The following is a 14816-nucleotide window of genomic DNA, read 5'->3' as shown; positions in this document are numbered from 1 at the left end:
AGGGGATGCATTGTTCAGGTTGGGCTTAAAGAACATGCTTTTGATGTGGAAAAAAGCTCCTTCTACTCTCTTACCCAATTTCAAAGCAGCTCACCTGTATTACACCAGGGAAGCACTTCTAATCGCAGATTAGACACAACTCACCTACTCTGCCCCCAAGTAGCATCCATGATTTCACATTACTTGATGGTACGATAGTAAACAATACTTTTCCTTGGCTGATTACAGCAACAATGGTTACAATCATGAGGCACTGGTAGGAGGTTGGCCCAGTATCTGAGATTTTGGGTTGCGGGGGGGGGTGGGGGACCTGGAATAGGTCCAATAATCAGCTGACACTGGGAGAAGAAAGCCATGATTCACTGCCCCACCCAGTATACAATTGGAAAATACAGAATAACGGTCACACCCTTCTGGAGGAACAACAACTAAGACTTATATAGCGCGGTTAACGTAGAAAAATGTCCCAATGCACTTCACACGATTGTAATTCGGCAAAAATTGACATTAAGCCAAAAGAGGAAATATTAGGAGGGGTAATTAAAAATTTGGCCAAAGAGATAGGTTTTTCGGAAGATCTCAAAGGAGGAGACAGAAATAAGAGGCGGAGCCATTTCACGAGGAAATTCCAGAGCTTAGAGCCGAGATGGCTGAAGGCATGGTTGCCTGAAAGCATGACATGTAGGGGGAGAAATAGGGCTCTTATTTCTGAAAACACTACATCAATGAACTAAAAAAACTTTTAATGCAAGTATATATTTCATCACTGATATTTCAAACTGCTTTCCCAACAAACAAAAGCTATTTCCTTCTTTGCATGTAAGCAGGGGGAGTGTCACTGCAAACAACACAAACCTACGCTAAACAGTTTAATTGCTTTGTCCCTCCCCATCAGAAAATGCACCTTATAACTTGCTAAAGAATCTTCAGGGTATACTGTCTAATACATCTAAGTGTTATATTTCTAACCCAAGGAAGTTGAAGCACCACTGGAAAGAACTGCAAAGTTGTCTCACATCCAAGCTAAATATTTTTGCATCTGGAAACAATTATGTACCTTCAGCACTACAGTCTTTGGAATGATTCAATAATGTACCACAATATCTATAATATCAAACTGCAACTTCTGCAAAGTAGGTCATAGTGGTTAGACGTTAATGTAAACTCAAGTAATCATAAGTAAAATGATACTTCCTCATGAACTTAATTATTTTATTCAAGGAAACATTAAGGATTTAAACAAGAGGACCAGTTTGCAAGAAGGCTAACACTGATCACTTATGGATAACTTATAACTAAACAAAAGCCTAGCCTTACCATGATGCAGAAACAGTAATGCTTAAAATATGTTTAAAATTATGACTTCGTCTTTGATCAGTTGCTACCCTTTGCCCTTACTTGGAGACTTTTCACCAAACTATTTCAGTACTTTCAATAGAAAATAGCTAGAGATTGGAGCCACTGACTGCCATATGTGTCAATGAGCATTAAAAACAACATTAATACAAAAACAAAATACTGCGGATACTGGAAATCTGAAATAAAAACAGAAAATGCTGGAAATATTCAGCAGGTCATGCAACATCTGTGGAGAGAGAAACAGAGTTAACGTTTCAGGTCGATGATTCTTTGTCAGAATTGGAACAAGTTAGAGATGTAACAGATTTTAAGCCCTGCTTAATAAATGAAGGTTTCATATCATTAGATCAGTAGCTTTAACTCTAGCAAATTGAGCATACCGAAATGGAAGACTTCAATTATAGCAGAGAACAGAGTTCTAATAAAAGAAAGATTTGCATTTATGTCGCGCCTTTCACAACCTCAGGATATCCCAATGCACTTTACAGCCAATTAAGTACTCTTTTTGAAGTATTGTCCCTGTTGTACTGTAGGAAATGCGGCAGCCAATTTCCACACAGCAAGCTCCAATAAATAGCAATGTGATAATCACCAGATAATCTGTTTTTAGTGATGCTGATTGAAGGATAAATATTGGCAGGACACCAGAGTTAAATCCCTTGCTCTGCTTTGAAATAGTGCCACGGGATCTTTTACATCCACCTAACAGGGCGGACGGGACTTTGGTTCCAAGTCTCATCCGAAAGACGGCAGCGTAGCACTCCCTCAGCACGGCACTGGAGTGTCAGCCTAGATTTTTGTGCTCAAGTCCCTGGAGTGGACTTAAACCCACAACCTTCTCAAAGGCGAGTGTGCGACCCACTGAACCACGGCTGGCCAAACAAAAATCACCTTACTTTTAATGGACTTTGTTCAAGGTCGATCTTTTAAATTGCAAACAAACATATTGATTTATAAATAAGATGACAAAATTAAACTATATAGCAAGTCTTCAGTTTTTTTTTGAAATGCAAGTTCTACTTGGTCCATCGTTTTGCTGAAAACATGACTGCTGCCATTTTAAAATCATAAACGGATTGTGGAAAAGCTGTAAACAGTTATTTACTCTGCCTTACCAATGTCTACACTTGGTTTTCTTTGTATTCAAATGCAGTATAATGCAATCTTAGCTCTAGTGAACTAAAAGATTTTTTATATAAACAAACTTATTTGAGTACACCGATACAAAAAGCTTTCTGCAAATAACACACTAACTGTGGAGTCAAAAACCTATTACTGTGACTGATTCAGATTCAGATTTGAACTATAACTTCAGGTTAGTTCAGACTTTATGTTGCATTTGTCCATCCACATAATCACACCAAAGACTTGAAACTTCCTTGCAAAACCCAGTTTAAACAAAAGCTCCAAGTTTGGAGATCGGAATTTGAGTTTGAAGAAATTTCTCTCTCACGACGCCCAACTTGTTGAAAAATTGTTAAATCCACGGTACTTTGACTCCTCCAATTGCTCAGCTGGTTAAGGTAGTGAGTACGTAAGCCTTCAGAACGTCAAACATCCGGGTTTGATTCTTGGTTTGTGCTGATTTTGTGGCGAAAACCATTATGTATGTGAACCTAACCTGTGTGTCAGACTTGCCACTCGGGGGCATACCTGTGGGAGACCTCTGGATCACCTGTGTACCCTGGAGCAAGCAGATATAAAAGGCAGCCCACCACGCTGCTGCCTCACTTGAATTATATTAAAGAGACTAAGGTCACAATGGTTTGAGCTTACGACACAGCCTCGTGGAGTTATTCTGAACTTAATAACTGGTGACGAGTTACAGATCACGAACTTTCACGCGGAAATGGCTGCCATTGATATTCTTAAGAGATTTGTTGAGGGTGATGATTGGGAAACCTTTGTTGAGCGTCTCGACCAGTACTTCGTGGCAAACAAGCTGGACACGGCCGGGACGGAGACCAAGCGCAGGATGATTCTCTTCACCGCATGTGGGTCATCGGTATATGATCTCCTCAAAAATTTACTGGTCCCAGACAAACCAACGGACAAGACTTACACAGAGCTGTGTGCGCTGGCTCTGAAACCCCTCCAGCCAAAGGAGCACATCTTAATGACCAGGTATCGCTTTTACACGTACCATCGCTCCGAGGGCCAGAATGTAGCGAGTTTTGTTACCGACCTTGCGGGACAGTGTGAATTTGCAGGATCTTTGGGGGAAATATTGCGGGACTTCTTCATGCTCGGAATTGACCACGAGGCCATCCTCCGCAAACTACTGTGTGCCGAATCCTTAGATCTGAACAAGGCCATCACGATAGCCCAGGCCTTCACATCCACGAGCGACAACATGAAACACATATCTTCACAGAATCGAGGCTCACCGGCAAGTACTGTGCATAAAATAATGCCTTCAGCAGGCAGAACTGTACATGGTAGGGCCCACACGACCGCAGAGGCCAGGCCTAGGGTGACTCAGAGGCCACTGGGAAGTGCTAATGAGAATCCATTAACACCATGCTGACGCTGCGGGGGCAGTCACAGAGCCCATCAATGTCGATTCAAGCACTATGTGTGCAAGGGCTGTGGAACAATGGGGCGCCTCCAGTGAATGTGCAAGCGACCTCGGACTCACCACGTGGCAGAGAATGACCGATCCAGCGTGGATCTCGCTGAATGAGGAGAGGCAACACAACCTGATGATGAAGAGGAGGTGTATGGTGTACACACCTTCACCACCAAAAGCCCTCCGATAATGTTAAAAGTTACACTTAACGGCATTCCAGTCTCCATGGAATTGGACATGGGGGGCGAGTCAATCAATTATGAACCAGAAGGCTTTTGAGAAACTGTGGAGTAACAAGACACAGAGGCCAAAACTGAGCCCGATTCACACTACGCTGCGCACTTACACCAAAGATCTCATACCTGTTATCGGCAGTGCGGCAGTGAAAGTATCATATGACGGAATGGTGCATGACTTACCACTATGGATTGTACCAGGCAATGGCCCAATGCTTTTCAGCAGGAGCTGGCTCGGCAAGATCCGGTGGAACTGGGACGACATCAAAGCGCTGTCTTCGGTGGATGACGCCCCGTGCGCTAAACAAATTCCCGGCGTTATTTGAGCCAGGCATCGGCAACTTCACAGGCACCAAAGTGCAGATCCATCTTGTCCCTGGGGCACGGCCCATTCATCACAAGGTCCCAGCAGTCCCATATATGATGCGAGAGAAAGTCGAAATCGAGCTGGACAGACTTCAACTGGAGGGAATCATATTGCCAGTCGAGTTCAACAAGTGGGCCAGTCCAAATCGTGCCGGTACTAAAGAGCAATGGGATGGTCAGAATCTGCAGGGATTAAATGGTGATGATCAACCGAGTCTCGTTACAGGACCAGTACCTACTACCCAAAGCGGAGGACTTATTCGCAACGCTAGCAGGGGGAAAGTAATTCACTAAGCTAGACCTAACCTCTGCTTACATGACACAGGAGCTGGCTGAACCGTCAAAGAAGTTGACGTGCATCAACACGCACGAAGGACTGTTCGTGTACCACAGATGTCCCTTTGGGATTCGCTCGGCTGCGGCTATCTTCCAGAGGAACATGGAGAGTCTGCTGAAATCGGTTCCATGCACCGTGGTGTTCCAAGACGACATATTGATCACTGGTCGTAACACCACCGAACACTTGCACAACCTGGAAGAGGTTCTAAAGCGACTGGACAGAGTGGGACTCAGGCTGAAATGCTCCAAGTGTGTTTTCCTGGCGCCAGAGGTCGAATTTCTGGGGAGGAAGATTGCGGCGGATGGCATTAGACCCACGGACTCCAAGACGGAGGCCATAAAGAACGTACCCAGACCACAGAATGTGACGGAGCTGCGTTCGTTCCTGGGACTCCTCAACTATTTTGGTAACTTTCTACCGGGGTTGAGCACACTGCTGGAGCTTTTGCATCTATTGCTACGCAAGGGTGACGACTGGGTTTGGGGTAAATCGCAAGAGACAGCTTTTAATAAGGCCAGAAATCTACTATAGTCTAACAAGCTACTTGTATTGTATGACCCATGTAAACGTTTAGTATTAGCATGTCGTCGTACTAGGTCGGTTGTGTGTTGCAGCAAGCTTCAACCGGTGGCATATGCGTCCAGGAGTTTATCCAAAGCTGAAAGAGCCTACAGTATGTTTGAGAAAGAAGCATTGGCTTGTGTATACGGGGTTAAGAAATTGCACCAATATCTATTTGGCCTCCGGTTCGAATTCGAAACCAACCACAAACCGCTCACCTCACTGCTCTCAGAAAGCAAATGTATCAACACCAATGCTTCGTCCCGCATCCAGCGATGGGCACAAACATTGTCTGCTTATGACTATGTAATCCGCCACAGATCAGGCAATGAGAACTGTACTGACGCTCTCAGTCTGCTGTCATTGCCCATAACCAGGATGGAAATAGCGCAACCCGCAGACTTGCTTCTGGTAATGGATGCTTTCGAGAGAGAGGGGTTACCCATCATGGCTCGCCAGATCAGGACCTGGACTAGCCAAGACCCCGTGCTATCACTAGTAAAAAGCTACATCCTTAATGGGAGCTGGTCGGTGGTTCCCGGGGAAATGCAAATGAAATCAAGCCATTTCACCGACGCAAGGATGAATTGTCCACCCAATCAGATTGTCTCCAATGGAGGAATCGCGTGATCTTGCCCAAAAGAGGCAGGGAAATATTCATATGCGACCTACACAGTACCCACCCAGGCATAGTCATGATGAAGACTATCGCCAGGTTGCACGTGGCCCGGCATTGACTCTGAATTGGAGTCATGCGTACATCAATGCAACACTTGCTCACAGTTGAGCAACGCACCCAGGGAGGCTCCCCCGAGCCTGTGGTCATGGCCCTCCAAGCTGTGGTCCAGGGTCCACGTAGATTTTGCTGGCCCCTTTCTAGGGAAGATGTTTCTAGTAGCAGTAGATGCTTACTCAAAATGGATTGAATGCATAATAATATCATGTATGTCCACTGCCACCATTGAAAGCCTTAGGGCCATGTTCGCCACCCATGGTTTGCCTGACATGCTTGTCAGTGACAATGGACCATGTTTCACCGGCTCGGAATTCAACGAGTTCATGACCCGCAATGGCATTAAGCATGTTAGGTCTGCCCCATTTAAGCCCGCATCCAAAGGCTAAGCGGTACAGGCAGTCCAAACCATCAAGCAAAGCTTGAAATGCGTAACGGACGGCTCCTTGCAGACCCAGTTATCCAGGGTCCTGCTCAGCTACTGCACGCGCCCCTACTCGCTCACCGGGGTTCCCGCTGCAAAATTCTTAATGAAGAGAGCACTCAAAACCAGGCTCTCCTGAGTCCACCCGGATCTCAACGATCACGTGGAAACCGGCAGCACAGGCATAACGCATATCATGATCGCGCGGCGGCATCGCGTTACATTGAGGTTAATGATCCGGTGTTTCTTCTAAATTACGGTCACGGTCCCAAGTTGATTGCTGGCACTGTCTTAGCCAAGGAGGGGAATAGAGTGTTTGTTGTAAAATTGTTGAATGGGCAAACGTGCAGAAAGCACCTGGATCAGACCAAACTGTGATTCACGGACAACCAAGAACAGTTTGAAGACACCCGACCATCTACGATCCACCAACACATACCCAACCAGCAAGTGACCTCACGGTCAACCACAAGGATGAACCCACCATACCCGACAGTCCGATCAAACCAGCCGTGCTGCCGTGCAATGATCTGACCAACTCGCCCATGCCAGGACTTCAACTCAGGCGATCGATCCGGGAACGCAGAGCGCCAGGTCGCCTCAACCTGTAAATAACTTGTACTTAAGACTTTGGGGAGAAGTGAGGTTATGTATGTGAACCTAATCTGTGTGTCAGACTTGCCACTAGGGGGCACACCTGTGGGAGACCTATGGGTTACCTGTGTACCCTGGAGCAAGCAGGTATAAAAGGCAGCCTACCATGCTGCTGCCTCACTTTGGAGTTATATTAAAGAGACCAAGATCACAATGGTTTGAGCTTACAACACAGCCTCGTGGAGTTATTCTGAACTTAACAATATCGATGCTACGAATAACCTCCATGCTTGACTTTGGGAAGGGAACAATCACCCAGGGTTTCTTGCTCGATAGCCAGCAATCCTGATGAGAAATGCACATACATGGATGTTGGGTGAAGACAGCATCAGGCTTGGCTGCCATATTCCCAACATCTGAATAGTCTGCTGACACTCACCATCAACTGTCACACATGAAGAATGATGGGGCAAAGTATCAGAGAGCAACTAACATCTGTTAAACAGTACTTCAGGGAGGAGAAGGGGGAAGAAGTAAATTGGCAGAACGAGAGAAAAAAAATCTGTAGTACTTAAATATCGATCATTCTGTCAGTGCATTCTGAAATAGCTAACAATTATTTTGACTCCACATTTTCAGTAGTGGCATATCCAGAAAAATAATCTGCAAATTAGCATATGTTTATGGTTAGAAAACAATGTTCCTTTTTAAGATTTATGAACGGTGCACAATGTTTTGACATCTATTTATCAAACTTAAGTGATGAAAAAAATATACTGTGCAAGGTCCTCTGCTTTCTGCCCCTGAACAAAGTTACATGAAAGCACTGGAAAAGCAAATGAATAAAAGTTCTGTCATTTATTTCTCATAAGAACTAATTGCAAGAACATTAAAAGTGCCCTTTGGACAAACCAGTGATAAAATGCTGCCAAGTACATCAGTTTTATTCCCTATAAATACACTTTGTGTAAATATTATAATGGCACACGGATATCAGTGGACAAATATACCGTCAGCTTTTGTCTTGGCAATATCAATTGTACTAAATTAGAAATTTCCCACAACATTTTATTCAGTTGAATTGATAGTCTTATGAACAGTTCCAACAGCAACAAGTTAAATTAAAAACAGACATTATCTTGAAGTGCACAAAGCACTAGAATATTTCTAAATACATCATTGGGAGTGTTGATTTGAATAAAGTCCTGTCAGTAATGGCTAAGGGCAGACCAAGTGATGTCCATTAGCCTCAATTCTGGTGTAGGCAGTTACTGAGAGGGTAAAGTGGGTGACAGAACTGCCAATGCATCTCCCAATTATTATACTTGTCATTGGAATTAAGTCCAATTTGCAGTGCACTTTTCCCCTTAAGCCCTCAAAAATTACAAGACCCAAGGCTACAAAATTCATGATCTGGGGTGGAGTCTGGAATTGAAATGCAATTCCTGAAGGGAGCTACAGGTGCATTGGGTTTCCAACCCATGAAACCTCCACTGAGAAACTGTGTGCCAGTGGAGTGGACCCATGCCCATATCATTGCAGAGGCAGCTTGGGGACATGCCTCGGGCTGTTTCCAAATTTTCCTGGGAAGTATTCCCATAATGTCCCAGGATCTCCCCTGGGTTCTGCTTTAGACCTCCTGAAGACTCGAAGAAAAAAGCACTACAACTATTCAATACAGTGATCAATTACCTTGGCCTCACTGCTGTCTGGGGGCAAATTAGGGCAATTTAATTGGCTACTTATGCAGACAGTTACTGGAAATAGTGATGAAAACAGCATCCACAATAACTTTTAAAAGGGAAGTGGTAGGAGGCACTCATGCCGATGGACATTGAAGTTTCCCCATCCAGAGTATTTTCTGCATCCTTGTTACCCTCAGTGTTTCCTTCAAATGGTATTCAACATGAAGGATTGTTCAGGGAGGGCGGAAGGTGGTAATCAGCAGGAGGTTTCCTTGCCCATGTTTGACCTCATGCAGTCCAGAGTCAATTTTGAGGACTCCTCGGGTCACTCCCACCGACTGTATGCCACCACCTCTGATGGATCTGTCCTGCCGGTGAGACAGGACATACCCAGGGATGGTGATGGAGAGGAGTCTGGGACATTGGTTAATTGGTATGATTCTGTGAGAATGACTGTGTCAGGCTATTGTTTGACGAGTCTGTCGGACAACTCTCCCAAATTTTCGGCACCAGTCCCCAGATGTTGTTGGCCCTGAAATTGCAATTGCCTCCGACCTGAAACATTTCTACGAAAGTACCTGGTGGTCCGGGAGGAGCCGACGATTGCGGTGGGGAGACCTTCTCTTACCGCGTTGCGAAGCGCGCTCCCATCCTCCAGGTTCCTCCAGGTCACATGTGACTGCTCAGCCAATCAGGTACAGTATTCCACAGCTTTCTCATTAATAGCAATGAGAACATGTCTCTATGAGTTCTCATTGCTATTAATAAAAAAAAACAAAGACACTAAACACATGTAATAAAAAATAAAAAAACGCACCTCACAATTAAAATTAATTGAAATTAAAGTTAATAAATATCTGAGAGAAAACATTTTTTTCCGAGTTTATAAAAAGTTTTTTAAATTATGGTTAAAAATAAATGTAACGCAGTGGGCAGGGTTTTTAAAAATAATGTGTGTTTTTTTAATTTATTTATATTTTGGTGTATTTTAAAACTCTTACACCTGCAAAAGTAGGCTATGCGCCTGCTTTTATCAGGCGCAAAAATTTTGAGAACATTTGCTAGGCAAGATATGGGTAAATACTGCAATCTTGCCCTTGCAAATATCCTCGCACCCGAGTTGCGGAGGATCTGTCAAGCTCTAGCTTGACAGATCGGAACAGCCGGTTTTCAGCGCATGTGCATTGTGCACTGAAAACTGGCTTTTCCAATGCCTTCCCAGTCCGTAGAAACTTCGTACGGACTCGGGGAGCCGCAATTTCAGGGTCTTTGCAGGGTCGTCATGTATGATTCTAAAAAATCCTTGCTGTATCTACGACATTTAAGAAAAGTCAGACTGAAGTTTATAAAATAAGCTCTACTGAGTGATTTGCAGTCCACCAAAGAAACAAAAGCACAAATAAATGTTAATTTCCCCCCCATTCCCCTTTCAGAATCGGACGCAAAAAGATCTCCAGTCCAACATATTTGACTGATCTGCCACCCAGCTGTCTGGGCAGATACAGAAATCGCTTGGGGGGAAAAAATGGTTGCATAAGTTCAAAAAGCAGCCTGCTCATAGAAATTAAACAACTTTATTGTAAAGTCAGTTTATCTACTCAATGCTGATTAATAGATAAAAGCTAAGATGACATTTCCTATTGATATTCTTCAACTTGGATGAAATGCTTCTTTAGAATTGTTTGCTATACATTAAAGAGCATGGTGAAATCTATCTTCTTTGAAGCAGAAAGAGGGAGAAAAGGGATGAGAGTAGTAGCATCATCGCAACTCTTGAAACAGATTAACATTTTATTGACCTATATCTGGGGACTAAAATTTTACAACTTTTTTTTTATAACCCCTGGGGGAGGGTGCTAAAGTTAGTGTTCTTCTATTAAGGAGGGAGCCATAAACAACGTGTTGTCTTAGAGGTCATAGTAAATTAAGGAAGGTTATACTGCTGAGCTTGCTGATGAGAATGTCGTTATTTTCTGTGACAGCCAATACTAACCATCCACAATGTATTCTCATCTGACTTGCAGGGTCACAATATCCAAGAGCCGTACTTATATTTCTCCCATCTGACTATCTTCAAAAAAGCTTTACTGCTGCCCAGGTCTAGTCCAATTACACATCACTGCTAACATCAAGCTAATAAAAATTCCAAAACATCTCATGTTAATAACCATCAGTAAAGGAACCTAGTTCACCATGGTGTAAAACTCAAGTTGCCACAAAATTGATCCTATAAATTGATGTCGACGCCCAGAAGCTGTCTGCTCTTTATGAGAATACTGTTTGTCAACTTTACTAACTGTCCTGAGTCAGACAGAGTTAATTTACACTACTGATCAGAAAGGCTTTCTCTCATCTAACCTCTGAATGGATAAAAAAAATAATGTATTCTACTCTGATCGATTCCTTTTACAGAATCCATCTAAAAGGCTACAGCGGGACAGCAGGCAAGATAAGCAGTCTCAGCCAACAGGGAAATGATTTTAGCACTAAGGATTCAGACAATGACAAATGCATTTGCAAATGCTCACAAATGGCATCAGGAGGTAAGAGGGAAAATTGTTGTTTTACACCTTTTTGTTTTCTACAGGACATTACTGGACCCTTGGAAAATGAATAAAGGTGTCAAGATGAGTGGCCAGATGCCATGCTAAAGACCATTGATTTACGATAGTTAAATTCCATTTTCATTTCATGGGGTTCTGGAAATTTTACCCGTTTTGGATCACGTTCCAGAATTCCATCTGCTTATAATTAAACAGATTTATGGTGACTGAATAAGTCAAATAATGTTTTTATTACATAGGATTCTGGGATCTTCCGGTATGCAATGTTTTGGGGGACTGAATTCCACAATTCCAGTTCTTTTCCCATGAAAACCACAAATTAGTGACTTTAGCATTAGTACATCATTTGCCAAGTGCTTTTTGAACGTTAGCCTCCCCTAGCTGTGAGCTAGATTTTGCTCTTGTTCTATAATTTGAAGTGACAGAGTGAATTAGTATTAAGTACTTATGTTTGCAGTTTGGCACACAAAGATTTATGCCTGAAAATATTACACAAATACAAATTTGTATGCTTGTAGTCTCTGACCCACTAAAATACTCTTGTTCTTAAGTGCCTTTGCAATGAGTAAACAAATATTTCAGGCTGATTTACTTATTTTTATAATTAGCTGTCTTGTACATGGCACACCTCACATTAAATGAGTCAGGTGGCACATAAAATAAATTGCATTTAACCAATCAGAAACAAAAGTCCCACATATAACCACCGAATGAAATTATTCATTTTTTTCTATTAGTACCAATCTAGTAGCAGCAGATGTAACACAACAAAACAATCGCATCACAGTTTATACTATGAAACTGATTTCCACTGCTACCTTGATTCTTGGCTCAGCCAAATATATAGCTGCACATATAGCTTTTGTACATGACATTTATATCGTGCCTTAAACGTTCCAAGGTGCTTCACAGGAGCGCTATCAAACAAAATTTGACAACAAGCCACATAAGGAGATATTCAGTCAAGTGACTGTTCAAAGAGGTTGGTTTTAAGGAGCGCCTTAAACGAGGGAGAGGTGGAGCAGTTTAGGGAGGGAATTCCAGAGCTTAGGGCTTGGCAGCTGAAGGCATGACCACCAAAGGGGGAACGATTAAAATCAGGGATGTGCAAAAGGCCAGAATTGGATGTGTAGCGGTCTCAACGTGGGGTGATATAGGGGGGAAGGTATAGGGGAGGTGGTATAGGGAGGAGCGGTATAGTGGGGGGGGGGGGGGAGAATTTAGGGCTGGAGGAGGTTAGAGAGAGAGGGAGGGGTGAGGTCACGCAGGGATTTAAAAATAAGGATGAGAATTTTAAAATCAAGGCATTGCTGGACTAGGAGCCAACATAGGTCAGCAAGTACACGGGTGATGGGACTTCATGCAAAATAGGATACACGTAGCCGAGTTTTGGATGAGCTCAAGTTTATGGAGGCTGGAGGATGGCAGACCAGCCAGGAGAGCATTGGCATAGTCAAAGTCTAGAGGTAACAAAGGCAGGGATGAGGGTTTCAGCATCAGATAAACTGAGGCAGGGGCAGAGTCAGGGCAATGTTATGGAGAAGAAATAGGCGGTCTTGGTAATGGAGCCGATGTGGCATCAGAAGCTCATCTCAAGGCCAAATAGGATGCCAGGTTGCAAATGGTTTGGTTTGGCCTCAGATAGTGCAGAAGGATGTCGTCCGTTGCTAGGGAATGGAGTTTGTGGCATTGCTTTAGCCTTCCCAATTTATTACAGTTAAATAATTTGTAATAAAACACTAAATGTACCCAAAAATCAGCCATTCTACATCAGAAATGCCTTCAGCAAATTTTCTCTACACAGACCTGCTCTTTTTCTAGATTTTGGGGCTTACGTTCTGTTGCTTTCCCCAGGTGTTATTGCACAGCTGAGCCTTCACTGTTAAGAATCTCAATCAAATAGCAGATTCCTAAAATACACCCAAAGTGTCACCTTAATACACATATACCAGAGTGTAACAATGTCAATATGTGCATCACACTCAGACTATGATTCCCAAAATACAACCGAAGCTCGCAACCTTTTCCGCAATCTGGACAGGGAGGGTGGGGCTTACACACAGGATGTTGTGGCATGTTCTGTGAATAACCAATGTTGCTATCAAACATTAAAACAATTCTGATGCTTCAACAAATATATCCTTCCACATGTGGGGTCCCGATCAAAACCAGGATGAAAAAGAATTCTCTCAGAATAGCTGCTGTCACATATCCCAGTGCAATTAAACAGATGAATCTCCAGAGGTCCAGTGGGTTTTAATTTAAAAATTCCATGTTCCCCGCCCACCCCTCTACTGTGCTCTACTCAAAATAAGCCAACACTAAACTCGACAACCTCATTTCCGACTCCAAACTATGCATAAGCATTGCAATTGGAGATCAGTTTAATATATCCCAAGCAGTGCATATTGTCAAAACATAAGAAATTATATATTTCATTAAACAAATCAAATTTAAGGTTCAATTCATCGGATGAAAGGGGAAATCTTTCATATGTCAGTTTAAATTTTTCTTAACATGACATGCCTATCCTACTACAGTATCTTCATTATATAAGGCAAGGAATGCCAGACTCAATTAATGTTATAAATCATAGGAGGAAAATGAAAATGGTTTATCTAAACTCCAAATGTTTGTTGCAGCCTTGAAAACACAGCCAACATGTACAATTCCGCAGCTTTCAAACCTCTTTCTAAGGAACTGTATCAGCAGTGACTGCCAGCATATGGTCATCAAAAGTTTCTGTGCATCAGTACACAGGAATATATTTTTAATTAAAAAAAATATGATGCTAGGTCACATTTTTTAAATATGGAAAATAAAATGTAAAAACAATGTATAAATATGGTACAATGACACCATGATTGCCCATAGTAGCAGAGAAGATTGGCCATACCAAATTTCGCATGGCAAGCTCCTTCCCTTCATCACGTCTTAAGAACATAAGAAGGCCATACGGCCCCTCGAGCCTGCTCCACCATTCAATAAGATCATGCTGATCTGATCATGGGCTCAGCTCCACTTCCCCGCCCGCTCCCCATAACACTTTATCCCCTTATCGTTTAAGAAACTGTCTATTTCTGTCTTAAATTTATTCAATGTCCCAGCTTCCACAGCTCTCTGAGGCAGCGAATTCCACAGATTTACAACCCTCTGAGGGAAGAAATTTCTCCTCATCTGCGCTTTAAATGGACGGCCCCTTATTCTAAGATCATGCCCTCTAGTTCTAGTCTCCCCCATCAGTGGAAACATCCTCTCTGCATCCATCTTGTCTTCAGACGTGGCTCCAGCTGTTACAGGGACAACGCATGACCAGAGGTTCTATGCCAACAGGGCACTGCTGCAGCATCTAACAGCATCCCGTTACCACAGTTGCTCCTCTCGC

The 14816-nt window shown here is 43.0% G+C and overlaps 2 protein-coding genes across 4 annotated transcripts in view; one reads left to right on the top strand and one right to left on the bottom strand.

Annotated features, from left to right (window-relative positions):
• Positions 1-14816, bottom strand: part of mcph1 (microcephalin 1) — a 433479-nt gene that overhangs the window by 234344 nt on the left and 184319 nt on the right. The gene's annotated exons all lie outside the window — the stretch shown is intronic.
• angpt2a (angiopoietin 2a) overlaps positions 1-14816 on the top strand; it is a 112792-nt gene that overhangs the window by 91210 nt on the left and 6766 nt on the right. Inside the window, exon 8 of the mRNA XM_070884911.1 lies at positions 11280-11410. Within this exon, the coding sequence (XP_070741012.1) occupies positions 11280-11410 (131 nt within the window). The remainder of the gene's footprint in view (positions 1-11279; positions 11411-14816) is intronic.

Source organism: Pristiophorus japonicus, chromosome 7, assembly GCF_044704955.1.
Source record: "Pristiophorus japonicus isolate sPriJap1 chromosome 7, sPriJap1.hap1, whole genome shotgun sequence".
Classification (NCBI taxonomy): domain Eukaryota; kingdom Metazoa; phylum Chordata; class Chondrichthyes; family Pristiophoridae; genus Pristiophorus; species Pristiophorus japonicus.
This window is presented reverse-complemented; position numbering and strand designations above follow the sequence as displayed.